General features: G+C 61.1%; 2 protein-coding genes across 7 annotated transcripts; both read left to right on the forward strand.

Moving 5' to 3' along the window:
• MEN1 (menin 1) lies at window positions 232-7,054 on the forward strand. Of its 3 annotated transcripts, none has more exons than XM_003122585.5 (10): window positions 232-324; window positions 728-1,188; window positions 2,624-2,832; window positions 3,030-3,158; window positions 3,456-3,496; window positions 3,574-3,661; window positions 4,264-4,400; window positions 4,790-4,925; window positions 5,363-5,527; window positions 5,748-7,054. In XM_003122585.5, coding segments are annotated over exons 1-10 (1,851 nt in total). In that variant the 5' UTR covers window positions 232-322; the 3' UTR covers window positions 6,231-7,054. The 3 variants fall into 3 exon arrangements, with proteins under 3 accessions (XP_003122633.2, XP_005660783.1, XP_005660784.1); XM_005660726.3 differs by having other exon boundaries at window positions 249-336; XM_005660727.3 differs by having other exon boundaries at window positions 293-427.
• Window positions 7,286-21,101, forward strand: MAP4K2 (mitogen-activated protein kinase kinase kinase kinase 2). 4 transcript variants are annotated; one of them, XM_005660728.2, is made up of 32 exons: window positions 7,286-7,485; window positions 7,609-7,666; window positions 7,906-7,996; window positions 8,082-8,146; window positions 8,452-8,507; window positions 8,837-8,884; window positions 8,970-9,012; window positions 9,378-9,450; window positions 9,539-9,670; window positions 9,747-9,809; window positions 10,181-10,262; window positions 10,354-10,461; window positions 11,171-11,249; window positions 11,466-11,524; window positions 12,318-12,361; window positions 12,458-12,496; window positions 12,595-12,628; window positions 12,747-12,852; window positions 12,964-13,028; window positions 13,103-13,144; window positions 13,234-13,318; window positions 13,407-13,486; window positions 13,575-13,635; window positions 13,731-13,848; window positions 17,486-17,544; window positions 17,624-17,727; window positions 17,836-18,013; window positions 19,750-19,818; window positions 19,934-20,020; window positions 20,252-20,322; window positions 20,421-20,476; window positions 20,566-21,101. In XM_005660728.2, the coding sequence occupies exons 1-32, from the start codon at window positions 7,390-7,392 to the stop codon at window positions 20,651-20,653; spliced, it is 2,439 nt and encodes an 812-aa protein (XP_005660785.1). In that variant the 5' UTR covers window positions 7,286-7,389; the 3' UTR covers window positions 20,654-21,101. The 4 variants fall into 4 exon arrangements, with proteins under 4 accessions (XP_005660785.1, XP_003122634.2, XP_020938531.1 ...); XM_003122586.4 differs by having other exon boundaries at window positions 7,324-7,485; window positions 12,940-13,028; XM_021082872.1 differs by having other exon boundaries at window positions 7,324-7,485; window positions 17,624-18,013.

Here is a 24,853-nt window from a genome sequence, read left to right on the forward strand (position 1 = left end):
ACCAGACTACATCTCCCAGATTGCACCGCGATTCCCCTCCCTACCTGGTCAGCGTGAAATGGAAGGACCAATCCCTGAGGACCTCAGGAAGGTGGCGCTACCTCTGCTCTTCACCTACCTCCGGGGCGCCCAGAGCAGCGGGACTACCACTCCCACAAGCCACCGCGGAGTAGCTGGTCGGGCCACCATTTCAAGAGTTGGCAGGCGCGGAGGGCCCCACCCGCCCCGGACTCCACTTCCCGGCAGGCAGTGCGGCCCGAGGGGGCGGAACTCCATTTCCCAGCAGGCTCCAGGCGGCGGGCGCCGCGGTGCCTTGTGTGGGATGTAAGCGCGGAGGTGGGCGCGGGGGACCGCGGCCAGGACTCTCCTTGGGATTTGGGGGGCCTGGCCTAGGGGCGCCTTCTGGGAGGACTCTAGGGCCCCGAGGGTACGGGCGCAGAGAGGGGGCGGGGCGGCCATTGGAGGTCCTCAGCGGGGTCCTAGGGGCGCACCCCCGTAGGGGCTGGGGCTCCTGGGGTTGTGGGGGACTAGGAGGCCCTATAGCCTCTACTGAGGGGTCTCTTCGACGGAAGAGGGGGAACCGATGAGCGGAGCGTGAAGGGGGCGGGGAACCAAGGGTTTGCGTCTGTGTGTGTGTGTATGTAGGGGGTGTGGAACGCTAGTCGACCCTGGGAAGGGGCTCCCTGGCCGTGCCCACCCGACCCACCCTCCTCGCGCTCGCCCGCAGGCCGAGGCCCGCCGCCATGGGGCTGAAGGCCGCCCAGAAGACGCTGTTCCCGCTGCGCTCCATCGACGACGTGGTGCGCCTGTTCGCTGCGGAGCTGGGCCGAGAGGAGCCGGACCTGGTGCTCCTATCCCTGGTGCTGGGCTTCGTGGAGCACTTCCTAGCTGTCAACCGCGTCATCCCCACCAACGTGCCCGAGCTCACTTTCCAGCCCAGCCCCGCGCCCGACCCTCCTGGCGGCCTCACCTACTTCCCCGTGGCCGACCTATCCATCATCGCCGCGCTGTATGCACGCTTCACCGCCCAGATCCGCGGCGCGGTCGACCTGTCTCTTTACCCAAGAGAGGGGGGCGTCTCCAGCCGCGAGCTGGTGAAGAAGGTATCCGACGTCATCTGGAACAGCCTCAGCCGCTCCTACTTCAAGGATCGAGCCCACATCCAGTCCCTCTTCAGCTTCATCACAGGTTGGAGCCCGACAGGTGGCAGGGGGCAAGAATCCTGTCTCAGCTGAGCACCTTGGCCCACCTCTTCACAACACTGTATGGTTTATAGAGCCCTTTCGAGCCCGGTAGGCCTTGTGAGGTGGGGCAGGTGCTATGAACCTCTTTGCAGCGAGAGAAACTGAAGCTCAGAGATGGAAAGCAATCTGCCAAAGTCACACAGAACAGCAGGGCTGGGATCGAACCCTAATCACTTGACTCCAAATCCATTAGCCCACCCTTTGCCCCTTAGCACCCCCCTCTCTGCCACCGAGCAGCTACAGGAGTCCTGCAGCCCAGCCTGAGGCGCAGAGGGCAGCAGCAGATTTAGTGGGTGAGGAGCCACAATCCAGCTACATTTGAGACAGTTCAATGAAATGTCTGTGAACGTATTTTGAAAGTGAACAGATCAGGACTTCACCTCAAGAAGTTTAAGGCTCAGAGCTTGCAAAGAGCTCTCCTTTTTGTTCCAAGCCCAGTTGACTGGCAGTTAGGTCCTGGAGTACCATATTGAGAAGGTATCTGAGGCTGCTTTTTTTTTTTTTTTTTTCCCCCTTTTCAGGGTCAGCACTTGCAGCATATAGCGGTTCCCAGGCTAGGGGTTGAATCAGAGCTGCAGCTGCCAGCCTACACCACAGCCACAGCACCACGGGATCTGAGCCCAGTCTGCGACCTTGTGGATACTGGTTGGGTTTGTTGCCACTGAGCCACAACGGGAACTCCTGAGGCTGCTTCTGAGCTTAGCAAGGAAAGATAAATTAGGAGCCTCTGCCAGTGGCTGATTAAAAAAAGACTGTTGGGAGTTCCCATCGTGGCACAGCAGAAATGAATCCGACTAAGAACCATGAGGTTGCGGGTTCCATCCCTGGCCTCGCTCAGTGGGTGAAGGATCCGGCATTGCCGTGAGCTGTGGTGTAGGTCACAGACACAGCTAGGATCTGGTGTTGCTGTGGCTGTGGCATAGGCTGGCAGCTGTAGCTCTGATTTGGCCCCTAGCCTGGGAACCTCCATATGCCGCGGGTGCGGCCCTAAAAAGACAAAAACAAACAAAAAAAAGTGTTGGCTAGTGTCCTGTTTTGGCCGTCCCTGTCACAACCTAATTAGGTGCAATAAAATGAGGAAATCCTCAAATTAGGAGAAATACATACTGTGGCTGCAGAGAAAGAAAAGAGACGAGTCAAAAGCTGGGTGGAACTCTGGAAGACGTAGGGGCTCCTGTTGAGGATGGGGAACATCGCGGGGAACAGAAAGGCTCTGAGCGCAGAGGAGGAAAGGGTTGGAGCGATGATGGGTTGGAAGTTCGGTGGTTTGGGCACAGGTTTGGAAGGGCAGGTGGGGGGAGCCTGGCCCGTCACTACCTGGCCCCTTGTCCCCGGGCCAGAGCTCAGAGGACGTTCTTTCCTTATTTTCCCCTCCACAGGCACCAAACTGGACAGCTCTGGTGTGGCCTTTGCCGTGGTGGGGGCCTGCCAGGCCCTGGGTCTCCGGGATGTTCACCTGGCCTTGTCTGAGGACCATGCCTGGGTCGTGTTTGGGCCCAACGGAGAGCAGACGGCTGAGGTCACGTGGCATGGCAAGGGCAACGAGGATCGCAGGGGCCAGACGGTCAATGCGGGGGTGGCCGAGCGGGTATGCCCCCTCTCCTGTCCCCTTCACATGTCTTTAGCCCAAGCCACTCCAGGAGCTCTGCTTTCTTGGGCCACGCTCCTCTCTTTCTGTCACCGCCTGCATATGCCAGGAAGGGGAGGGCCCCTTTCCTGGCTGTCCTTCCCTGGAACAAGCACAGGTGGGCTGTTGGGGGACACCCGGTCTTGTCCTTTCCCAAGAGCTGGCTGTACCTGAAAGGCTCGTACATGCGCTGTGACCGCAAAATGGAGGTGGCGTTTATGGTGTGTGCCATCAACCCGTCCATTGACCTGCACACGGACTCCCTGGAGCTGCTCCAGCTGCAGCAGGTGAGGGGCGCCTGTGGGATCCTGGGCCCAGGTGCTTTCCCTTCCTGACCTTCAACTTCCACTTCTATAACTAACATGGGTTAGTCAGTCCTACCCTGGACTTTCCTGGGGTCCTGGGGTTGGGGGGGGTTTAACTGAGATATCAAAGGGATTTGACTCCAGTGAGGGGCTAGTTGCTGAATTCTGGTTTTTCCTACCTGGTGGGAGGTCCGTGCTGGTGCTGGAGCCCCCTCTCTCTGGTTGACTGAGCGCCCTCTTCCCTCCTGCCAGCTCACACTTCTCTCCTTTGGCCCCTAGAAGCTGCTCTGGCTGCTGTATGACCTGGGACATCTGGAAAGGTCAGTAGGGGGACGTGGCCAGGCTGGGCCTCAGGGAGCAGGCTGGGGAGCAACCTGGACTCATAAACCTTTCCCAGGTACCCTATGGCGCTGGGGAACCTGGCAGATCTGGAGGAGCTGGAGCCCACTCCTGGCCGGCCAGACCCACTCACCCTCTACCACAAGGTGGGGACCTCTCAGGAGGGATGGGGTCCCCTTCTACCTGGGGACTGGGAGGGAGCAGGTGAGGAGAGAAGCATCGCCCTCCAGTCCCCGTTTCGTGTTTACCCTGTGCATGCTCCGTGCAGTCAGGGCTGTCCGAGGGGTGTCCTGGTTCCCTGCCTAGGAGTGCTAGGTCCCGGATTTGTCCCCTCAGCCCTTTTTCTACTGCCTGTCGCTGTCCTTCCTGGAGTATGACAGGGGTCAAGTGGTGAGAGCACTGAGGCAGGGGTGTTAACTTAGTGGGGCCTGGGGGCAGGCGGGACATTGGGCTGGGCTTGGGAGGCCTTGGTGCTTTTGTGGGAGTGTGGGGGAAAGCCCAGGAAAGGGGCGGCCCTGAGCTTGGAAGACAAGCCCCTCCCTGCTGCTGTCTGGCCCAGGCCTCAGCAAGCAGACCTGCAGACCCGGGAGGCGCGCCTGGTGGAGAGGATGGCCGGGGGTGAGGTCGTCATGGAGATGAGACTCTAGGATCTTCCTCTTGCCCCCCCCCCGGTGTGAGCCAACGGGCCCTGCGTGCTGCCCAGGGCAGCTGGGGGCCGCCTGCCGAGGCCACTCTGCTCTATCCCCAGGGCATTGCCTCAGCCAAGACCCACTACCGGGACGAGCACATCTACCCCTACATGTACCTGGCTGGCTACCATTGTCGCAACCGCAATGTGCGCGAAGCCCTGCAGGCTTGGGCCGACACAGCCACTGTCATCCAGGAGTGAGGATCCCCCCACGGGGCCCCAGCCCGGCCTTTCTTCCCCTTCCACCCAGTTTCCACCCACCCACATCCAGGAGTGAGGCCTGGGTTCCAAGCCCTGTCCCCTCTCCATCCAGTCACTAGGCAGCCAAAGCCCCTGTCACCCAAGAGGTAGGGACGCCTGATGAGGGCCTCCTGCCTCCCCCCCACCCCCCCATTTCCAACCACCATCACCCAGCTGTGGAACCTGCGTGCCCAGCCCCATGCCCCCCTTCTCACTCTTGCTCTGGGCTGCCAGACACCATGGCTGGTGAGGACCCCAGAAAAGAGACCAGGGCTCCATCCCCTGCCAGGTCCCTGGGGGGTACCCACCATGGCTGAGCCCCCTCAGTGCTCTGCTGCTCTCACAGCTACAACTACTGCCGTGAAGACGAGGAGATCTACAAGGAATTCTTCGAAGTAGCCAATGATGTCATCCCCAACCTGCTGAAGGAGGCCGCCAGCCTGCTGGAGGCTGGCGAGGAGCGGCCAGGGGAGCAGGCCCAGGTAAAGGACTGGCGCTCCAGCCTGTGTCCACCTTCCCACCTGAGCAGGGCTCCCGGTCACAGGACATGGGGCTGCTGCGCGGGACTGGGGACAGCATGAGAAAAGTGGCCCAGCGCAGGCAGAGAGCTACACTCTCTTACACAGTGGCCGAGGGCTTGGGCCTGGGTTAGAGGAAGTGTAGGGGGCGTAAGTCCATCTCTCATGGTCAGTGCCCCTCATTCAGTTGCGGGGTGAGATGGAGGTAAGGGCCGGTTTCCCCTTCCCCCAAGGCCCAGCTACGGACCGGTTTTATAAAAGGAAGGAGGTTCGAGGAATTCTCCACCTCTGCTCCCATCTGCCAGAGCCAGGGCCCTTTGCCCAGGCGAGAGGCCTGGCTGTGCCCTCTGATAAGGGGTGAATAGTGGGTCTGAGTGGTGCCCCCCTTTCCCCTTCCCCAGGGCACCCAGAGCCAGGGTTCTGCCCTCCAGGACCCAGAGTGCTTCGCCCACTTGCTGCGATTCTACGATGGCATCTGCAAATGGGAAGAGGGCAGCCCCACGCCGGTGCTGCACGTGGGCTGGGCCACCTTCCTCGTGCAGTCCCTAGGCCGTTTTGAGGGACAGGTGAGGGGCAGCTGTGCAGGGGGGTGGACAGGTGGTGACAGCAGCTGCAGAGGAGCCAGCCCCTTTGTACCCTGAAGGGGCTCTGCATCCCCTTTGGGTGCAGGTGAGGCCGAGGCCCCACGACGGGATGGCCGAGGCCGGGTCCTGGGCTTCCGGCCGCCCGGCCGCCCGGCCGCCCGCGTGCAGCCTCTTCCTCAGCCTGCCCTCCCCACCGGCGCAGGTGCGGCAGAAGGTACGCATCGTGAGCCGCGAGGCGGAGGCGGCCGAAGCGGAGGAGCCGTGGGGCGAGGAAGCCCGGGAAGGCCGGCGGCGAGGCCCGCGGCGGGAATCCAAGCCTGAGGAGCCGCCGCCGCCCAAGAAGCCGGCGCTGGACAAGGGCCCCGGCGCGGGCCAGGGCGCGGTGCCGGGAGCCCCCCGGAAGCCCCCAGGGACGGTCTCGGGCACTGCCCGCGGCCCCGAGGGCGGTAGCGCGGCGCCGACCCCGGCGCCCGCCGCCTCGCCGCCACCGGAGGGTCCGGTGCTGACTTTCCAGAGCGAGAAGATGAAGGGCATGAAGGAGCTGCTCGTGGCCACCAAGATCAATTCGAGCGCCATCAAGCTGCAGCTCACGGCGCAGTCACAAGTGCAGATGAAGAAGCAGAAGGTGTCTACACCTAGTGACTACACGCTTTCCTTCCTCAAGCGGCAGCGCAAGGGCCTTTGAAGTCGCCGGGCCTCCCCACCCGCCCACTGGGAGCCCGCCCTCCATCCGCTGAGGCTCCACCCCAGCCCCCTAGGGAGCCCGGGCTCCGCCCCCGGCCGAGGGCGCTTAGGCCCCGCCCTCAGGCCCCACCCTACCCGGAACCCAGGCTGCAGGTTCCCAGAGTACAGACTGTACCCAGCGCCCGAACCGAGGGCTTTGCCCAGTCGTTGGAATGTAGAGCCCATCCCCCAGGATCCCAGCTGGCCATTTGAAACCTTACCCTGAGCCCTTCACCAGTCTTTAAAGATCTAACCGCGGGAAACTCGGGCTCCACCTCAGAACCGAGGCTCTAGCCTTCGGCCTGACCAGTGTTGGCTCAAGGTTGCTTCCAGCCCCTAGGGCCGAGGTTTCATCCTAAACCCTAGAAGCACAGGTCCGGGAACCAAGGACCCCGCTCAGCCCCTTAGAGTACATTTCCGCACTTCGGAATTCCATCCTTTGGGAATCCAACCCCCCTACAGCCAAAAAGCCTAAGCAACGCTTCCAGAATTTGGAAATCATAGCTTCCTCCCTTCTCTATCCCATGAGTCCGGGACACGAAACGCTCCTGGCCTGTGTGAATCCTGAGCCCCGCCCCCTTCCTGACCAAACTGGCCCCAGATCAGAGCAGACCTCTCATCCGACCCTTTGGGAACCTCCCTGAGGTCCAGCCCGTCTCGGGGGACCCCGAGGAAATCTGCACGGGTTTGCAAATGGGTGAAGGGAGCCTGATCTCTTCCTGTTTTGTACATAGATTTATTTTTCAGTTGCGAGGAAGATGAATACATTTTGTAAAAAAAACAAAACAAAACTTGTCCGTGTGTCATGTGGGAACTTGCGGGTGGAGCGCCCCCTCCTTCCTCTGCTTTCTAGCCCTCCGGGCTTCGGGCTCCCCACCTGCAGAGCGCGAGGAAACGGTGGCTGGCTTCCCCCTGCGGCCGAGGGCCGCTCCCGCGGGCGCCTCCTCCCGGCCGGGCGGCGGGGCATCCCCGGCCTGGCCCCGCCCCGGGCCCCGGCCCCACCCCCGCGGCCTCGGAGCCACCGGCGCCCGCCCCGGCGGTCCCACCCCGCCCCGCCCCGCCCCGCGCCGCTCCGCGCCGGCTCCGCCGCTCCGCAGCTCGCGCCTGCCCGGCGCCGGGCCATGGCGCTACTGCAGAACGTGTCGCTGCAGGATCCACGGGACCGCTTCGAGCTGCTGCAGCGCGTGGGGGCCGGGACCTATGGCGACGTCTACAAGGTGCGCCGGGCGGCGGGACTGGCGGGAGAGAGGCGAGGAGGGTGCGCACTCCGCGCCCGCTGCGGGATCCAGCCCCCAGCCCCGCCCCCTCCTCATCCCGCTTCACCCCTCCGCCCCTTGCAGGCCCGCGACACGGTCACGTCCGAACTGGCCGCGGTCAAGATAGTCAAGCTAGATCCAGGTGAGGGCCCGGGGCCAGGCCCTTAGCGCCAGAGGGAGGGCACCGCGCCGCGCGGGCGCGATGTGAGGGGCGGAGAGTTGACATTTCCGAGACCCCCTGAGAGGCAGGCCCTGGAGGCACCGTCAGCGGCACCTGTCTGGCCTGGAGGGAGGAGGCACTCTGTGCCCATTTTGCAGATGGGGGCGCCGAGTTAGGGTGAGCCCCACGCGGCCCCTTTAACGAAGCCCCATGTTTCCCAGGGGACGACATCAGTTCCCTCCAGCAGGAAATCACCATCCTGCGTGAGTGCCGCCACCCCAATGTGGTGGCCTACATTGGCAGCTACCTTAGGTGAGGTTGCTTGATCCCTTGCCCGCCCCCAGGCAGCCCCCACGTGGCCCTGCCAAGTGCCCACCCCAGCTCTGTGTCACCCCAGGAATGACCGCTTGTGGATCTGCATGGAGTTCTGCGGAGGGGGGTCCCTGCAGGAGATTTACCACGGTGAGGGCCAGGACTCCAGGGCCCAGGGGACCGCAGCCTTCTCCCCATCCCCTACCCCAACACAGGGCAGGAAGGGAGAGCTGGAGCCCTGGATTTGGGCCCCTGTCCATTTCTCACTGGCTGTGTGACCTTGAAAGAAACACTGTCCTTCTCTGGACTCTGAATCCCAGCCTACGCCGGGAGGGGATGTGGCCGGCTCTCCTTTCACCTAGCAGTGCCTGCTGCTTTCCCCACACAGGGTGGAGCCTGGGAGGGGCAGCATGTCCCCCGGACCCCCATGCCAGCCCTTACCCCTTCCATTTCAGCCACGGGGCCCCTGGAGGAACGGCAGATTGCCTATGTCTGCCGAGAGGCACTGAAGGTAGCTGGGCCCCTAGAGCTGCTCTCACCCTCAATCCCCAGGAGCTGGGCAGGGAGCCCTGTGGGCTGGTGTGTGTGTTGGGGGATGGGGTGGGTGGAGGCCTGAGGCAGAGCTGGCCTGGGGGGCTGTGGGTCCTGGGGGGAAGGGGCCCCCCGGCCCCCCAGCCCTGTTGCCGGAAGCAGCCCATTTCCCTCTTGGCTCAGCCACTTCCTGTTTGGGGAGAGGGGAGGAGGAAGCGGCTTGGGTGGGGGGCCCCAGTCCTGAGAGGGGGTTCAGGAGAGGTGGGAGATGCTGGGTCCCTGCTCTCAGGGGCTCCTCTTCGTCCCCAGGGGCTGCACCACTTGCATTCTCAGGGGAAGATCCACCGAGACATAAAGGTAGGGGTCTGGCCGGGGCATGGTGGGAGCGAGGAGGAGGCACTCGGGGACGCCAGACGGGACCTTCTCTCCTCCGTTCCCACAGGGAGCCAACCTTCTCCTCACCCTCCAGGGAGATGTCAAGCTGGGTCAGTACCATGGGGACACAATCAGGGCGAGGGTTCTTGGGAGCCCCTGGAGCCTTCGAGCCTGCGTTCACCTGCTACTTGTCCTTTGGCAAGTCGCTTTACCACTTGGGCCTCAGTTTCCCTGTTTGGAAAGTGAAAGCGGCTTCCCTTCCTGCTAGACGTTGGATGTGGTTGGGTCTGTATGGAGTCCTACACAGAACCCATCCGGGATAGCAGGTGGTTGGCCCCTGCTGGGACGGGACCTGGCTTTGCCTTATGCCTGGGGCAGCTGTGGCTGAACCTGGGCCACCTGCTGGCTGAGCCCTGCCAGCTGCATGGTGAACCTGAGCCCTGGAGCTGGATGAGAGCGGCCCTTTCCCCTGCAGCTGACTTTGGGGTGTCTGGTGAGCTGACGGCATCTGTAGCTAAGAGGAGGTCTTTCATTGGGACTCCGTACTGGTGAGGCTGCACCTCTGGGGAGGGGGGCGCGGTGGGGGGGAAGCCGTGAGGCACCTGGCTGTCTCACCTGTGACCTGCCTGCCTCTAGGATGGCCCCAGAAGTGGCTGCTGTGGAGCGCAAAGGTGGCTACAATGAGCTGTGTGACGTCTGGGCTCTGGGCATCACCGCCATCGAGCTGGGCGAGCTCCAGCCCCCTCTCTTCCACCTGCACCCCATGAGGTCAGCTGAACACTTGCCTTTGCCCGACCCCGAGAGCCCTGCTGACCCTCGCCCTCTGACCTTGTGGTCTCCACAGGGCCTTGATGCTTATGTCAAAGAGCAGCTTCCAGCCGCCCAAGCTGAGAGACAAGATGCGCTGGTGAGGATCCAGGTTGCCTGCTGGACCCCCCTTTCAGCCAAGCCCCATGGGGGCGGAGGAGCCTTCAGCCAGCCGACTGCCAGGGTGCAGCCTTGAGGGCCCTGCCCCTTCCAGGCCTCCAAAGACATCTGTGGGAGGGGCCTCTGGGCCAGGACCTGTGTGGACGGGGAGGAAGGGCAGACGGTTGGTGAAGGAGGCAGTGCCATGTCGCAACAGCAGTGTGGCTCGGGCCACCTGCCCTCGGCCTCAGGCTGGCTCCTTCCTGGGCAGGCCCAGCGGGCTCCTCCAGAGCAGTGGCAGGGGGAAGTTGGCAGGATGCTCTGCCCGAGGGCTAACCTGGGTCTGGGGGCGGGGGCTCTTGTGTCCACCAGGACCCAGAATTTCCATCACTTCCTCAAGCTTGCCTTGACCAAGAACCCCAAGAAGAGACCAACAGCAGAGAAGCTTCTCCAGGTGGGAGGCAGGGGGCTGGGGCAGGGGGCTTGACTTCAGAAGCAGGGTCCTGGAGGCCAGGGACCCACCTGCCCCCGCCTCCATCCTCCAGCACCCGTTCACGACCCAGCAGCTCCCGCGGGCTCTCCTTACACAACTGTTGGACAAGGCCAATGACCCCCACCTGGGAACCCCCTCCCCAGAAGACTGTGACCTGGAGGTAAGTGAGGGCAGCTGGGGACTGGGTCTTGGCCTGGTCTGGTTGTCAGGAGTGCCAGGGGGATAGAGGTCAAGGTCCCTCCAGCTTGTGTATTTCCAGCACAGGGAGCTTTGACCTGGTTGAGCCCACCTGTTAGGACTCGTCCCTGAGCCGGTTTGCCTCCTTGCAGCCCTGCAGCTCTAGGTTCCTGCCTTTGGCCCCAGCACGACCATTACCCTAGTTAAGCCACCCTCTGCTGTCTCTGCATTTTTTTTTTTTTTTTTTTTTTTTTTTTTGCTTTTTAGGACCACACCCATGGCATAGGGAGGTTCCCAGGTTAGGGGTCTTATCAGAGCTGCAGCTGCCAGCCTATACCACAGCCACAGCAACGCAGGATCCAAGCCACGTCTGTGACCTACACCACAGCTCACAGCAACACCGGACCCTTAACCCACTGAGCGAGGCCAGGAACCGAACCCTCAACCTCATGATTCCTAGTCAGATGCATTTCCGCTGCGCCATAATGGGAACTCCTGTCTCTGTGATCTTTGGCAAGGAACTCACCTGTCTGTGCTGGTTTTCTCGTCTGTGAGACAAGGATGCAATTTAATCGCACGATAATCTCAGTGCACTGTCGCGAAAACAGACATGTGGGTGTGTAAAGCGCCTCAAGGAATAGCCCGTGTGAGGCGAGTGCGGGCGTGAGAGCAGCACCTGTGCTCTCTCCTAGACCCGCGACATGTTTCCTGACACGATTCACTCCCGGGGGCAGCACGGCCCGGCCGAGAGGACCCCCTCCGAGATCCAGTGTGAGTCCGCTTGGTGAGGGGGCTGTGAGCGGACTGGGGGGCCTGTGTGTGCAGATTTGCTGGGGGTGAGCAGGTGGACTTGTTGGGGGGCTGCGTGTGTGGAGGTGCTGGGGGGACTGAGTTATGGATTGGGGGACAGTCTGTGTGGATTTGGTGTGAGTTTAGGGGTCAGTCCTGAGACTCTGGCCCCCTAACCCCTGGATCCGGACCCTCCAGTTCACCAGGTGAAATTCGGCGCCCCACGCAGGAAGGAAACAGACCCACTGAATGAGCCGGTGAGGGGCTGGCGGTGTGGCAGGTGGTGTGTGGGGGGTACAGGTTGCAGGCGGCCGGGCATCTCAGGTAGTGGCAGCAGTGGCCTGGTCTTCAGGAAAGCTGTCCAAGTGGGCCTGTCTGCCCAGGGACACGGGAGCCTGGGGCTCCTTCCTGCGGCAAGTTCTTTTTTTCCTGCTCCCGTGGCATATGGAGATTCCCAGGCTAGGGATCGAATTGGAGCTATAGCCACCAGACTACACCAGAGCCACAGCAACGCGGGATCTGAGCCACATCTGCTCACGGTAACGCCGGATCCTTAACCCACTGAGCAAGGCCAGGGATCGAACCTGAAACCTCATGGTTCCTAGTCGGATTCGTTAAACACTGCGCCATGACGGGAACTCCATGGGGCAAGTTCTTTAGGACAGTTGGTGGCGGGGTGGCAGGGTGACTGGCCCTTTCTGAAACCTGGGCCTGTCACATGCCGCAACCCCACCCCCTGCTCAGCCCACGTCTCTGCCTCGGTCCCTGACTCACCATCTCTGCTCTGTCGGGATCAGCATCTCTCCTCGCCCCGCGATCCCAGTCTCCCAGTTGTCTTTCTCTGTCCCTCTTTCTCCTCCTCTCTCGCCATTTGTTCCCTTTTTGCCATTTCTTGGCTCTCTCTCAGTCCCCTAGCCTGTTGCCATCTCACTTTCCATCCGTCTGTTTGTCGGTCTGTCTGCTGTCTCTCCCACAATCTCTCCGGCGCCCTCTCACACTGCCTGTCTGTCTCTGCTTCTCTTCCAACTTTCTGACCCGGTTTCCTCCCAGTGGGAAGAGGAGTGGACGCTGCTGGGAAAGGAGGAGCTGAGCGGGTGAGTGCGGGAGGGGGAAGCCGCAGGGTGGGGTGGGCCCCCCCCCCCCCCCCCGCAGGAAAGGCTGACCTCTGACCCCTTCCCCTCCTTGCCCAGGAGCCTGCTGCAGTCAGTCCAGGAGGCCCTGGAGGAAAGGTGAGAGACCTAGCCTGGCCTGGCAGGGGGCGGTGGAGGGGTGCGGCCGGGCTCAGGACCCAGGCCCATCTCACACCTCATCTGATTTGTCCCCGCAGGAGCCTGACCATCCGGCCGGCCTTGGAACTCCAGGTAGTGAGTGGAGGGAGGGGAGCGGGACGGGATGGGGCCAGTGCCTTGGAGGGTGCAGTGGGAGGAGGTTACAGGTGACCTGCTGACAGCTCGCTGGGCCCCCTGACCCTCCTGCCAGGAGCTGGACTCCCCAGACGACACCATAGGAACCATCAAGAGGGCTCCCTTCTTGGGGTCCTCCCCCCCTGAGCCTCCAGCTGAGGACCTTCCATCCAGCCTCCCAGGTGAGTCCCAGGCTTGGGGGACCAGGAGGCAGCCCCTGGAGAGGAGGGAGTCTGGGACTGGAAGTCTCAGGGGGTGTGTGCCTGCAGGAACCCCACCCCCACCTCTTCCAGGCCCTGACAGCCCCCCGCTGCTCTCCACCGCCTGGGCCACCATGAAGCACCGGGAAGACCCCGAGGTGAGGGGGTGCTGTGCAGGGGGCGGGGAGACAGGCGGCTGGGGTTTGGCCCTGACTCCTTCCCTCCCTCCCAGAGGTCATCCTGCCATGGGCTCCCCCCGACCCCGAAGGTGCACGTAAGTGTCTGCTCTCGTTGCTCAGCCCCCCACCCTCCGTCTCCCCGCCCCCTCCCTGCTTCCTCACCAGCCTCTTGCCTCCCCTCCAGATGGGCGCCTGCTTCTCCAAGGTCTTCAATGGCTGCCCCCTGCGGATCCACGCTGCTGTCACCTGGATTCACCCAGTCACCCGGGGTAGGCCAGGGACAGGGAGGGAGCAGGGGCCTGGGAACCCCCAGCTTGGGCCAGGGGCGGTGGCTGACCTCTGACCCCAAACCTGCAGACCAGTTCCTGGTGGTGGGGGCCGAGGAAGGCATCTACACCCTCAATCTGCACGAACTGCATGAGGATACGCTGGAGAAGGTGGGGCCGGCCGGCTGTGGGGGCCAGGGGGTCCTGGGGGGCCTGGGGTGCTGATCCCCCCGTCCATCTCTCGCCCTGTGGCTCCCAGCTGATCTCACCCCGCTGCGCCTGGCTCTACTGTGTGAACAACGTGCTGCTGTCACTCTCAGGTAGCGGCGGGCAGGCAGGGGGCGGAGCCTGCGCCCTGCCCACCCACCTGCGATCCCTGAGCCCCGCCCCTCCCTCCCATTCCCCACCCCCGCAGGGAAATCCACGCACATCTGGGCCCACGACCTCCCAGGCCTGTTTGAGCAGCGGCGACTACAGCAGCAGGTCCCCCTCTCCATCCCTACCAACCGTCTCACCCAGCGTATCATCCCCAGGTCAGGGACCCTGGGGAGCCTGGCGCTGCGGGGGTGGGGGAGGGGGAGGCGGAGGGGCAGACCCTCCCCGACCAGGGCTGCCGTGTGGCCTGCCTGTCCTGAGACTGTTGTGACCTTGGCCCTTCCGAGGCCCGGTTTTCTCATCTGTCAGGATCCTTGGTGGCCTCCGCTCTCTCTGCCGCTGGGCCTGTTGGGAGGGAAGGAGACAATGGATGTGAAGGTGCCCAGCCGGCTGCTGGGGTGCGGTGGGTAGGCTGTGGGGCAAATGAGCCAGGGCTTGGGGAGCACACACCAAATGAGTCCTTGACTCTCAGCACCTGCGGGAGTTCCCGCTGCGACTCAGGGGTAAGGATCCCAACTAGTATCCATGAGAATGTGGGCTCCATCCCTGGCTTGCTCGGGTGCGTTAAGGATCCAGCGTTGCCCTGAGCTGTGGTGTAGGCTGGCAGCCGCAGCTCTGATTGGACCCCTAGCCTGGGAACCTCCAGGTGCCACAGGTGTGGCCCTAAAAAGACAAAAAGACAACAACAAGAAAAAGATAGTGCTTGGGGCTAAGGTGGGCTAGGTGGGGAGGGCCGAGTGGGCTGGAGGAGTTTAACCAGGCCTGGGGGTCGTCTGGGCAGATGAGTTAGTGGGCCCAGGAGGAAGATGGGCAGGGGGCAGAGTCCTTCCTCTAATGCCAGGCCCCAGACCTGCGCCTTGTCCTACTGGCGGCAGCGGCACTGGGAGCATCTCAGAAGGCTCCCTCTGTGTGTCAGTCAGGATTCTTCCTGTTGCAGGTGATTCAACTCACTGGCTTAAGGCCAGAAGGGAATTTAATGGCTTGTGTAGGAGGAGCGTCAGCTGCAGTCTCAGCTGGATCCAGGCTTCAAGGGCCTCCTCCGGCATCTTCCTGCATCTCTTGGCTCAGTTTTCCTCTTATCACCTCCGTTCTTCCGTGGGCTCTCCCGTTCAGTGTGGCTGCCTGCTCTTCCAGGCCAATATTCCACTAGCAACAACCCCGTGGAACCAGGGCCTGTTTCCAAGTGATTCCCACAGAAGTCTGGGGGCCAGTTCTCCCTGGCCTTGCTGAGCGCCACACCTACCCCTGAGCCAGTCCCAGCAGCCAGAGGATGAGGAGCTGGGGTGTGGGGCAAGCCCGGGTCATGTGCCCTCCCCTGGAGCTGGGGGGAGGGAGGTGCTGGGATAGATGAAAGCAGGAGCAGCTGCTGTGGACTGTGGGGACCGTGGGGACAGTGGGAAGGGTGAGTAGGGGTGAGGGGAGGCTGACAGAGAGCCTGGGGAGGAGGCTAGCCTAGTGACCCAAGACCATGTAGGACGGATTGGACTTAGGAAGTGGGTGGATGGGATCTGGGGACTCATCCGAGTGAGCTGGGGGGAGGGACCGGGAGACCCCTGGAGAGCAGATCGTGTGGTGCAGCTACATCTACGAGGCGGTAGACAGAGTCCCTCAGTCAGTCAGCAGCACCCAGTATGTGCCAGGCGGTGCCCGGGGCGTGAGATAGACCCGGAAACTAGAGATCGTATATTCCCCAGACTCTCCTGTCCAGAGACACAGGCAACAGTGGGTGTGAGAAGAGTGTGTGTTCTCTGGTCACGTGGAGGGGAAGGTGCTCCAGGGAGAAGGAGCGCCAGGAGGGGCTTTGAAATCTTAAACCGGGTGCTCAGGAAGGACTCCGCTGAGATGCTGCTGTTTTGAGCACAGTGCCAGAGGGAACCCTGAGGTTATATGGGGGAAGGGTACCCCCGGGAGGGGACGCCCCCTGCAAAGGTCCTGGGGCTGGAGCAGGGCTGCCCGAATGAGGAGTGGCACGGAGGCTGGGGGTTCTGGATGGAAGGAGTGCGAGGGAGCTGGTCTGGGAGGGCCCTGGAGCCACAGGGAGGCCTTTGCCCCTGACTCGGAGCAGCCCGAGGGCCACCGCAGAAGAGTGGCGTGACCAGGGATCTCACGGGTCGCTCTGGCTGCTGTGCTGGGAACAGACCGGAGGGGACGAGGGTGGAAGCGGAAACCTGTCAGGAGGCTGTTGCAATATCAGGCGGGACATGCTGGTAGCTTGGGCCAGGGGAGCAGTGAAGGCGGTGAGACGCGGTTAGATTCCAGCTTTATTTTGAAAGTGGAACCAACAGGATTTCCTGACAATTGGTGGATGGGAGAGAAAGAGGCATCAAGGATGAGTCCAAGGTTTTGGCCTGCACAACAGGAAGGATGGCGCTGTCATCGGCTGTGGGTGGAGCAGAATTCAGTGTTGTCACATGGAGTTTGAAACGTGCATGTGGGGCCTCTGTTGACTCGCCAGGGGGGTGCTGGGCTGTGGCCTTAGATGTCGGTGTATCCAGGTCGGGGGTGGGAGCCGAGGGGCGCAGGCCTGCCATGCATGGGCCACACCAGGAGCTGGGGCGGTGGGGGGGGCGGGCCTTGGAGTTTCCTGATCTCAGTTGCAAAGCACCCTGTGTCACGGGTGGTTCAGTGGTAGAATTCTCACCTGCCAAACCAAGCTCTGCCGTGGCCCGGAACCTGCGGGACATAGACCCATCAGAGCCCCGAGTCCCGGGCTGCTGTGGGTGTATGTTTGGGAAAATCCAAGAGTTGCAGTGTCCACTTCGAATGTCAAGAACACAGATCTCGAATGGTTGGAGGAAAAAACCAAAATCTGCCTGTTGCTTCTGAAGGCTGGCTGGGGCCGAGGGTGGAAGGCACAAGCAGAGAGGGGAGAGTGAGGACAAGAAGGGGGGGAAGCAGGGGAGGGAAGGAGGGAGGGAGAGAGAGGCGGGGTGGGGGAGGGGGGGGAGTGTGGAGGGAGAGGTGTTGGCTGCCTTGCTGGGGCCACCCCCACCCTCTGGGGGGGAGTGTACAGACAGGGTCCCTGGGAAGAGGTGGCCGGGCTGCTGCCAGGGAGCCTGTTCCCCAGAGGAAGAGACAGACTTGGAAGGTCGCCTGAGGGTTTGGGGGACAGCCTGTAGCTGAAGCAAGGACCCCAGGCACCAAGGCAAGCCATGCACTGGCCCCCCACGTGGAGTCGCCTCCGCTGAAGCAGCCAAGGACAGGCCATTTTCTTGAGTCCTGCTCTCCTCGCTGCGCCTTGCCCATCTGTGACACGCGGCGTGTGGGGTATGGACACTGGCCGTGAGTGGCCGGAGGAGCCAGGGGCTGACAGTAGGTTGGAAAGTTAATGCTCTGGTCAGACAAAAGCTAGCCTTTTGTGAGGGCACCTGATGGGCTGGCCTCTGCTGTCAGCACCCCATCCCCCGCCGGGTAACTCATGTAATCCTCACTGCGACCCTGAGAGGTGCTGGGTTAGCCCCAGACCACAGATGAGGAAATTGAGGCACAGAGAGGTTAAGCGCCTTGCCCGGAGTCACACAGTTAAGAGATAATTGTGTGAACCAAACCAAACCCGGGACTGGACGGAGGTGACAGGTGCTCTGGGCTGTGGAGGTGGCGGCCGGAACCGCAAGCCAGGTTTGACATCCTGTGCCCTTCGCAGCCTCACAGCTACTCGGACAAGTGGCTTTGCCTCTCTGAGCCTCAGTCTGCCACCTGTGAGGTGTAGGTGCTAGTACCTACGTCTTAGGGCCCTGCGGAGGCCTCGCCCATGATGGCACCCCGTGACGTGTGCCCTGATTGCCACCCCCACAGGCGCTTTGCCCTGTCCACCAAGATTCCCGACACCAAAGGCTGCCTGCAGTGTCGCGTGGGTAAGAGCAGGGGGATGGGGCGGGGCGGCGCTGGCGTGGGCCCAGCCCGCGGCCCACTGCCTCCTCTCTCTCCACGCAGTGCGGAACCCACACACGGGCAGCACCTTCCTGCTGGCCGCACTGCCCACCAGCCTGCTCCTGCTGCAGTGGTACGAGCCGCTCCAGAAGTTTCTTCTGCTGAAGGTGCGGGGTCGGGGATGGAGTGAGGGGGGCGGATCCCAGGGGCGGTGTGTGTGTGGCAGAGGGCGTGGGGGGGAGAAATGGAGACCTGAGCACCCCTGCTGCCCCCAGAATTTCTCCAGCCCCTTGCCCAGCCCAGCAGGGATGCTGGAGCCCCTGGTGCTGGACGGGAAGGAGCTACCGCAGGTGTGCGTGGGGGCTGAGGGCCCGGAGGGGCCCGGCTGCCGTGTCCTCTTCCATGTCCTGCCGCTGGAGGCTGGCCTGACCCCAGACATCCTCATACCACCCGGTGAGCAGGAGGCCAGGCTGCTGGGCGTGAGTGGGTGTGGGTGTGGGTGTGGGTGTGTGATATCCGTACATGTAGAGGGAGTGTCCCCGCTAAGCTGATGCCTCTGTGGAGACCTCGAGGACCTGAAACTCCCAGCCTCCCCTCAGCTGCGTGTCCCCATCAAAGATCTCATTAGACCAAAGGGCTCAGCAGCTAAGAAAAACCTAACCAACCCTGCAGGGGCCTCAGGGACAGAGCCAAACTAGGGAAGCAGGTGCCAGGAGCCTCCATTCTTGGCAAGGCAGCGGGACACGGGGTGTTGGGACAGCTCAGGGGGCCCGAGTGAGTGGCCGTGGGTAAAGGATGGGGCGGGTGCCCTGGCCAGGGCACTGCCATGGCCCAAACCTGAGCCGGCAGTCTTGCGGGACTTCATTCCTGATCCTCACGAAGCCCTGCGAGGTAGTCATTGTCATGCCTGGGTTACAAGTGAAGAAACCAGGAGGAGTTCCCATAGTGGTTTAGTGGGTTAAGGACCTGACCTCTCTGTGAGGATGCAGGGGTTTTTTTTGTTTTGTTTTGTTTTGTCTTTTTGCCATTTCTTTGGCTGCTCCTGCGGCATATGGATTTTCCCAGGCTAGGGGTCGAGTCGGAGCTGTAGCCACCGGCCTACGCCAGAGCCACAGCAATGTGGGATCCGAGCTGTGTCTGCGACCTACACCACCGCTCACGGCAACGCTGGATCCTTAACCCACTGAGCAAGGCCAGGGATCAAACCTGCAACCTCATGGTTCCTAGTTGGATTCGTTAACTACTGCGCCACGATGGGAACTCCAGGATGCAGGTTTGATCCCTGGCCTCGCTCAGTGGGTTAAGGATCCAGTGCTGCCACAAGCTGTCGGATCCGGTGTTGCTGTGGCTGTGGTGTAGGCCGGCACCTGCAGCTCTGATTCAGCCCCTAGCCTGGGAACTTCCATATGCAGTAGGTGCAACCATAAAAAGAAAATTAAAAAAAAAGAGAAACTAGGAGTTCCCCAGTAGCTCAGTGGGTTAGAGATCCGATGTTGCCAGTGCCATGACTTGGGTCGCTGCTGGCATGGGTTTGATCCCTGGCCCAGGAATTCTTTTTTTTTTTTTTTTTTTTTTTTTTCCTTTTTAGGGCTGCACCCATGGTATATGGAGGTTCCCAGGCTAGGAGGTCGAATCGGACCTGCAGCTGCTGGCCTACACCACAGCAACGTGGGATCCGAGCCCCATCTGTGACCTACACCACAGCTCATGGCAATGCCGAATCCTTAACCCACAGAGCAAGGCCAGGGATCGAACCTGTGTCCTCATGGTTGCTAGTCAGGTTCGTTCCTGCTGAGCCATGACAGGAAGTCCAGGCCTGGGAATTCTCATGTGCCGTGGGAGTGGCCAAAAAAAAAAAAAAGCAAAAAAATCCCTGAGGCTCAGAGGTTCAAGGTGGCATGGAACTAAGTCACAAAGCCTGGTTCTCCTGCCTCCGGAGCCCCTGCCCTCCCACGGCTCTGTGGGCCTCACCGCTGCTCCCTGTCAGCCTGCGATGCGTCCCTTGGCTGCTGAGCCTCAGTTCTGCAGCTGTGCAGTGAGATTAGCATCCTGACCCCGTGGCGCTGAAATGTACATTGTGAAACGTACTTGTGGCAAGGCTGGTGGCAGCACCCTCCCCCAGTCTTCCTCTTGGAGCTGGCGTGGGGCTGGTGTCTCAGCCAGCCCGTGTCTCCCCTCCCTGCCTGCAGACGGGCTCCCGGGCTCCGCCCAGCAGGTGATCCAGGTGGACAGGGACACGGTCCTCGTCTGCTTTGACCGTGAGTATCCGGGGGGTCAGGCTGGGGGCAGCGGAAGGCGGCGGGGTGGCCCTGTGCGCCTGCCTCCCCGGAAGGGAGCCACCCCATCCCCGCCCACCAGTCCACCCCTGTGCAGGCTGCGTGAGGATTGTCAACCTGCTGGGCGAGCCCACGGCCACCCTGGCACCTGTGCTGACCTTTGACTTCCCCATTGAGACTGTGGGTGAGTGAGCCAGACAGCGGGGGTGTGGGGGATGGGAGTACCCCCTGGCCTGGAGCACACGATGTGGCGCTGGGCCTGACAGCGGGACAAGGAGGCACGTCCCCCGGCCCCTCTGGTCCCCTGCGGTCTGTGAGAACCTCTGTGGCCCAGACCTGGGCCCGGGGCGTATCTGGGGGAGCCTGTCTCCTCGCGGCAGGTGTGGGGGGGAATGGCAGCCTGGCCTCTCCTTAGTGTGTCTGCAGGACAGCGTGCTGGCCTTCTGGAGCCACGGGATGCAAGGCCGCAGCCTGGACACCAATGAGGTGAGAGGGACTCGGGAACCGGCGGCTCCCCACTGGGTTGTCCCCACCTTTTGGGAGAGGACCTGGTGTGGTGGCCTCAGCGCCCTCTTCCTTCACAGGTGACCCAGGAGATCACAGACGAGACGCGGGTCTTCCGAGTGCTTGGGGCCCACAGGTAGGATGCGGTGTCCTCGGTCCCCCCTTCCGACGCCCGCACGGCCAGCGTCTTCGCACCTTGCTCACCTGCGGTTCTCTCCCCTCCAGAGACATCATCCTTGAAAGCATCCCCACCGACAACCCGGGGGCCCACAGCAACCTCTACATTCTCACGGGCCATCAGAGCAGCTACTGAGCGAGGGGGCCGGCCTGGCCAGCGCCGCCCCCCCCCACCTGCCTGCCTGAGGCCTTAGCGGCAGTTCTTTTAGGCAGAGGGACCCCTCCCAGATCAGAGGAGCCCAGGCCCCCCGGCTCTGCGGATCTGAAGGACAGAAATCCTGAGAAGAGTTTGGGGGGCTGGTGAGGGAGGGGCGCCTCCCCCACACCCACACCTCTGCAATAACTGGACCAGAGGAAGCTGCTGTCAGCTCCCCCTGCCCTGCAGGCCGCCGGTCCCCGGTGCCCTGTGACAGGGGCCCAGGGGTCACCTGTGAAGGAAAAGGGCGGGCCCCGGACTAGCCATTCCATCTTGTTCCCCATGTCCTTTCCCCTCTTCCTGCCAAGAGCCCGCCTCTGTGCTCTGTCTGGGGAACATGGTATTTAAGAGAGAAACTATATTGGTATTAAAACTGGTTTCACTTTGTTCCACGGGTCCCTCTGGGTCGGGGAGGGCTGAGCCCCTGCCTCATCTTCCCCCAGCACATCTTTCTGTGGCACCAGGTGCTGTGGATAACATGAAGGGGATGAGGGGGAACCAGTGTTCCAGTGGCTCTCTCCTGGGGGAGCCGGGCAGAGGCGAAGGGGAGGCCATGAGCTTCCCAGTGGCTTCTCAGGATCATTGTGTTTTTCCGGGCTCCCCTCCTTTGTGAGGTCTCTTTTGCGGCCAAGGGGTCACACAGATGTGTGTGGGAGGAGGGGGGGTGCTGAACCGAGGGACTCTTCCAGGCACCCCTGCCCCATACAGGACCTCCCTGGGTGGCCTATGGAAGGGCCCAGGAGGGGCAGGCAGGACACGCCACCCAGCCCCAGGGAGGCTGTGGCTTATGGAGACAGCCTGCCGGGACCTGTATCTCCCACCAGGCCTGGGGCCGCCTCTCAGCCTCCCACCTGCTGCTAGTTGCCCTGTCAGGCTGGGATTACTGAACGCAGTTGTGATCACCAAGCTGGGCTCTGGGGAGATTAGCCGTGTCCATTTAACAAGGATTCCCAGAGGGCCTCCTCCGAGCCAGGCCCTGGGCTCACAGAGGGGTCCCTCCCCTCCCAAGCTTCGACCAACCCCCAGTTGAGGGGAGCTGGCATCCTTGCCAGAGCCTGCGTCTTGAGGGCACGTCTGTCCACTCATCACTGGCCTTGGGTTTTGCGTCATCATTCTGCCGTGTTGCCCTCTTAGAGATCAGGGAGCCCCCTGTTGCCCTAGGCGCTGACCAGGCTGCTCTGGACCAGAGCCTGTGGACAGTGGAGGCCAAGGAGGCAGGAAGGCAGCTGGCCTTAAGGGAGGGGTCAAGTGCACAGGAGGGACCAGGGCCATGGAAAGTGGGAAGGTGCTGAGTGTGCAGGAGGAGCTTGAGCCAAGGCCCAAGGTCAGGTCTCTTGAGTTTGGCCCCATCATCTCTCTCTTCTGATCTTCAAGCGGGTGCTTGGGTAGGAACTCCGCACCGGCGGGGCTGTTGGTAGATGTCTGATGAAGGAAATGGTGAGCCGGTGGGTGGTGGGTAGGTGGTGGCCAGTCCCTGGTGCTCCTGGCAGGAGGACCCTGGGCCACCTCATGGTTGTCACATCATCCCCTCGTCCACTCTCCAGAGCTCTGACTGCCCTCTCAGTGACCAGGGAGGGTTTCTCGGCTGAAATGGGGGGTCAGATCAGGGGCAGAGATACAGCTCCTGTGTACTGGGCATTCATGCCCATGTCCTGCCCGAGACTCAAAGGGAGGTAAGGGCCACCTTCCAAGTTCGGAAGATTTGAAGGCATTTGAGGGGCCCGAGGGAGCGAACGACAGGGCTCTAATTCCTAACTTCCATTTTTCCAGATGTCTCGGCGGAGGTTTAAGTCTAGGACTGTGGGGGGCGGAGGGGGTGGGGAGGTGAGCTCCTGCTCAGCAGAGACCCCTGAGCTTGACCGCAGGTGCGCAGGGAGGACGGACGTTCAGCCCACAGAGCAGCAGGGGGAAGACAGCGCCACCTTGTGGCAGGCTGCCCGGCACCCGGTAAAGGAGGGTTGAGGGGGTGTCAGACTGTAACGTGCCAAAGTGGAGGACCTGGGACAAACAGGAGCCTCTGATAACATATCTGCTGCCAGCAAAGGCTGGCCACAAGCCAACGAAAGGTCAGGAAGCCAGGGAATATGCACTGAAAGGCCAAAATTGCTATGTCTGTGTTTTTTTTTTTAATGGTAGCCCTTGGCCGTGGTACACAATTAAAAAAAAAAAATTCAAAAGACAATGAAAAGTTTCCTATCCAGGTCCCAGTTACTTAGGAACGTATCTGTGTACGTAAGCGGTTGGTATGCTTTATTCTGCCCCCTTGTACACAGTAGCATTTTCCATACATGGTTCTAATCTTGCCCTTTAAAATCTGCCCTGGAGAGTGTCGTCCCATGACCCGTGCCGCCCCCTCTGTTCTTTTGCAGCTGGTGGAATTGCACCATAGGGGTTTCCCATAATTAATGCTAATTAACTGTAATTAGGTCCCTATTGATGGAAATTTCTGTTGCTTCTCCTAGTTGGATATTACAAATGATGCAGCAATAAATATTCTTATGCCAGGGCCACGTTGTACATATTCAGGTGTCCAATAGGATGAATTCCTGGACATGGCATTGCTGGGTCCGGGGTAGCTGTGTCTGTCCTTGGGATCTCTACTGATACACTGGCCTCCCTGGGCAGAAGCTTCTGGGATGGGTCAGATCGGCCCCTCTGAGCCATCATTCTGTGGTTAAGTGGGAGAGGCGTGGGCACCCCAGGATGTTGGGGTGGCCCATACGCTGAGTCAAAAGAGGGTCAGGGTGGGAGATGATAACCAGAATATGCACTTCAGGGCAGCGGGGCATTGGCCATGCTCCCGGTGGCATGTCCAGCACCTGGTCACTGCCTGGTGCACAGAAGGCCCTCAGTCATGATGTCCCAGTGAAGGAATGAGGGTGACAGGGTGAAGAGGAGGCCCTGGAGTTGGGCGCCTGGACCAGGTGAGCTTGTGGAGCTGTGCTTTCCCTCCCCCTGCATCGTACCCTAAGTCTAAGTGGGAGTGTAGGGAGGATTGGCGGTGTTGTAATCGCGTAGCACAACGCAGGGGAACAGCAGAGAGGGAATGCTGGATTGAAAACAGCAAATTGTATGGAGTCCCTGTCATGGCACAGTGGTTAACAAATCCGACTAGGAACCATGAGGTTGCGGGTTCGATCCCTGGCCTCGCTCAGTGGGTTAAAGATCCAGCATTGCTGTGGCTCTGGCATAGGCTGGCAGCTACAGCTCCGATTCGACCCCTAGCCTGGGAACCTCCATATGCCGCGGGTGCGGCCTTAGAAACAGGCAAAAAGGCAAAAATAAAAATAAATAAAACGGCAAATTGTATGAAATGACACACCGTGTGATGGCACAACCAAGCAGAACGGAACCGTCTGGTCTATTGTTTGGAGATAGAAGCACGTGCGATGCAACCCTATCAGGAGATCAGGGGACGAAAAGCACAAAATACAGGTGATGGTGGCAACAGGGTAGGGAAGGATGCCAGGAGTTTGCGAAGGTGCAGGTAACATCTTGGTTCTGAGGTTGGGTGGTGGGTTCATGGGCGTTTATAGCTCCGTTCCTAAAATGCACGTAAGGTACCTGAGTGGAGATAATGAAATCAGGGGCAGGTCCCTGACAAACCACGGGCAGGTCCCTCTCTCTGTAGTTGCTGTCTTTTGTGGCTTCTTTCAAAGCAGCTTTGTTCAGGGAGTTCCCAGGTGGCTCAGCAGGTGAAGGATCTGGTGGTGTCTCTGCAGCAGCTCAGGTCACTGCTGTGGTGTGGGTTTGATCCCAGGCCCCAGAACTTCCACGTGCCACTGGTGTCCCCCCCGCTACAAAAAAAACCAAAAACACAAAACAGGAGTTCCTGCCGTGGTGCAGTGTGTTAAAGATCTGGCATTGCCTCAACTGTGGCGTAGGTCACAGCCGCAGGTGGGATTCGATCCCTGGCCTGGGAGCATCCATATGCTGCAGGTGTGGCTAAAAACATACAAACCAAAACCAAGAACAACAAAAAACTCAAACAGCTTCACTGAGGTATAACTGGCATGTAATAAGCTGCATATATTAAACTATTCTATTTGATGACTTTCACACAAATATATACACCCATGAAATCATTATCACCGTCAAGATAAACGTCTCCATCACCCCAAAGGCCTTCTCTCCGTATCA

This window comes from Sus scrofa, chromosome 2, assembly GCF_000003025.6.
Source record: "Sus scrofa isolate TJ Tabasco breed Duroc chromosome 2, Sscrofa11.1, whole genome shotgun sequence".
Taxonomy (NCBI): Eukaryota; Metazoa; Chordata; class Mammalia; order Artiodactyla; family Suidae; genus Sus; species Sus scrofa.

Bases quoted from the DNA above. Each gene is read 5' to 3' on its own strand.
- MAP4K2 (XM_021082872.1), top strand. From the start codon at position 7,390: ATGGCGCTACTGCAGAACGTGTCGCTGCAGGATCCACGGGACCGCTTC. The intron at 12,629-12,746 runs GTAGTGAGTGGA...CCCTCCTGCCAG, and splicing joins GGCCGGCCTTGGAACTCCAG to GAGCTGGACTCCCCAGACGA. The intron at 17,545-17,623 runs GTAAGAGCAGGG...CTCTCCACGCAG, and splicing joins CTGCCTGCAGTGTCGCGTGG to TGCGGAACCCACACACGGGC.
- MEN1 (XM_003122585.5), top strand. The intron at 1,189-2,623 runs GTTGGAGCCCGA...TCCCCTCCACAG, and splicing joins CCTCTTCAGCTTCATCACAG to GCACCAAACTGGACAGCTCT. The intron at 5,528-5,747 runs GTGAGGGGCAGC...CCACCGGCGCAG, and splicing joins TAGGCCGTTTTGAGGGACAG to GTGCGGCAGAAGGTACGCAT.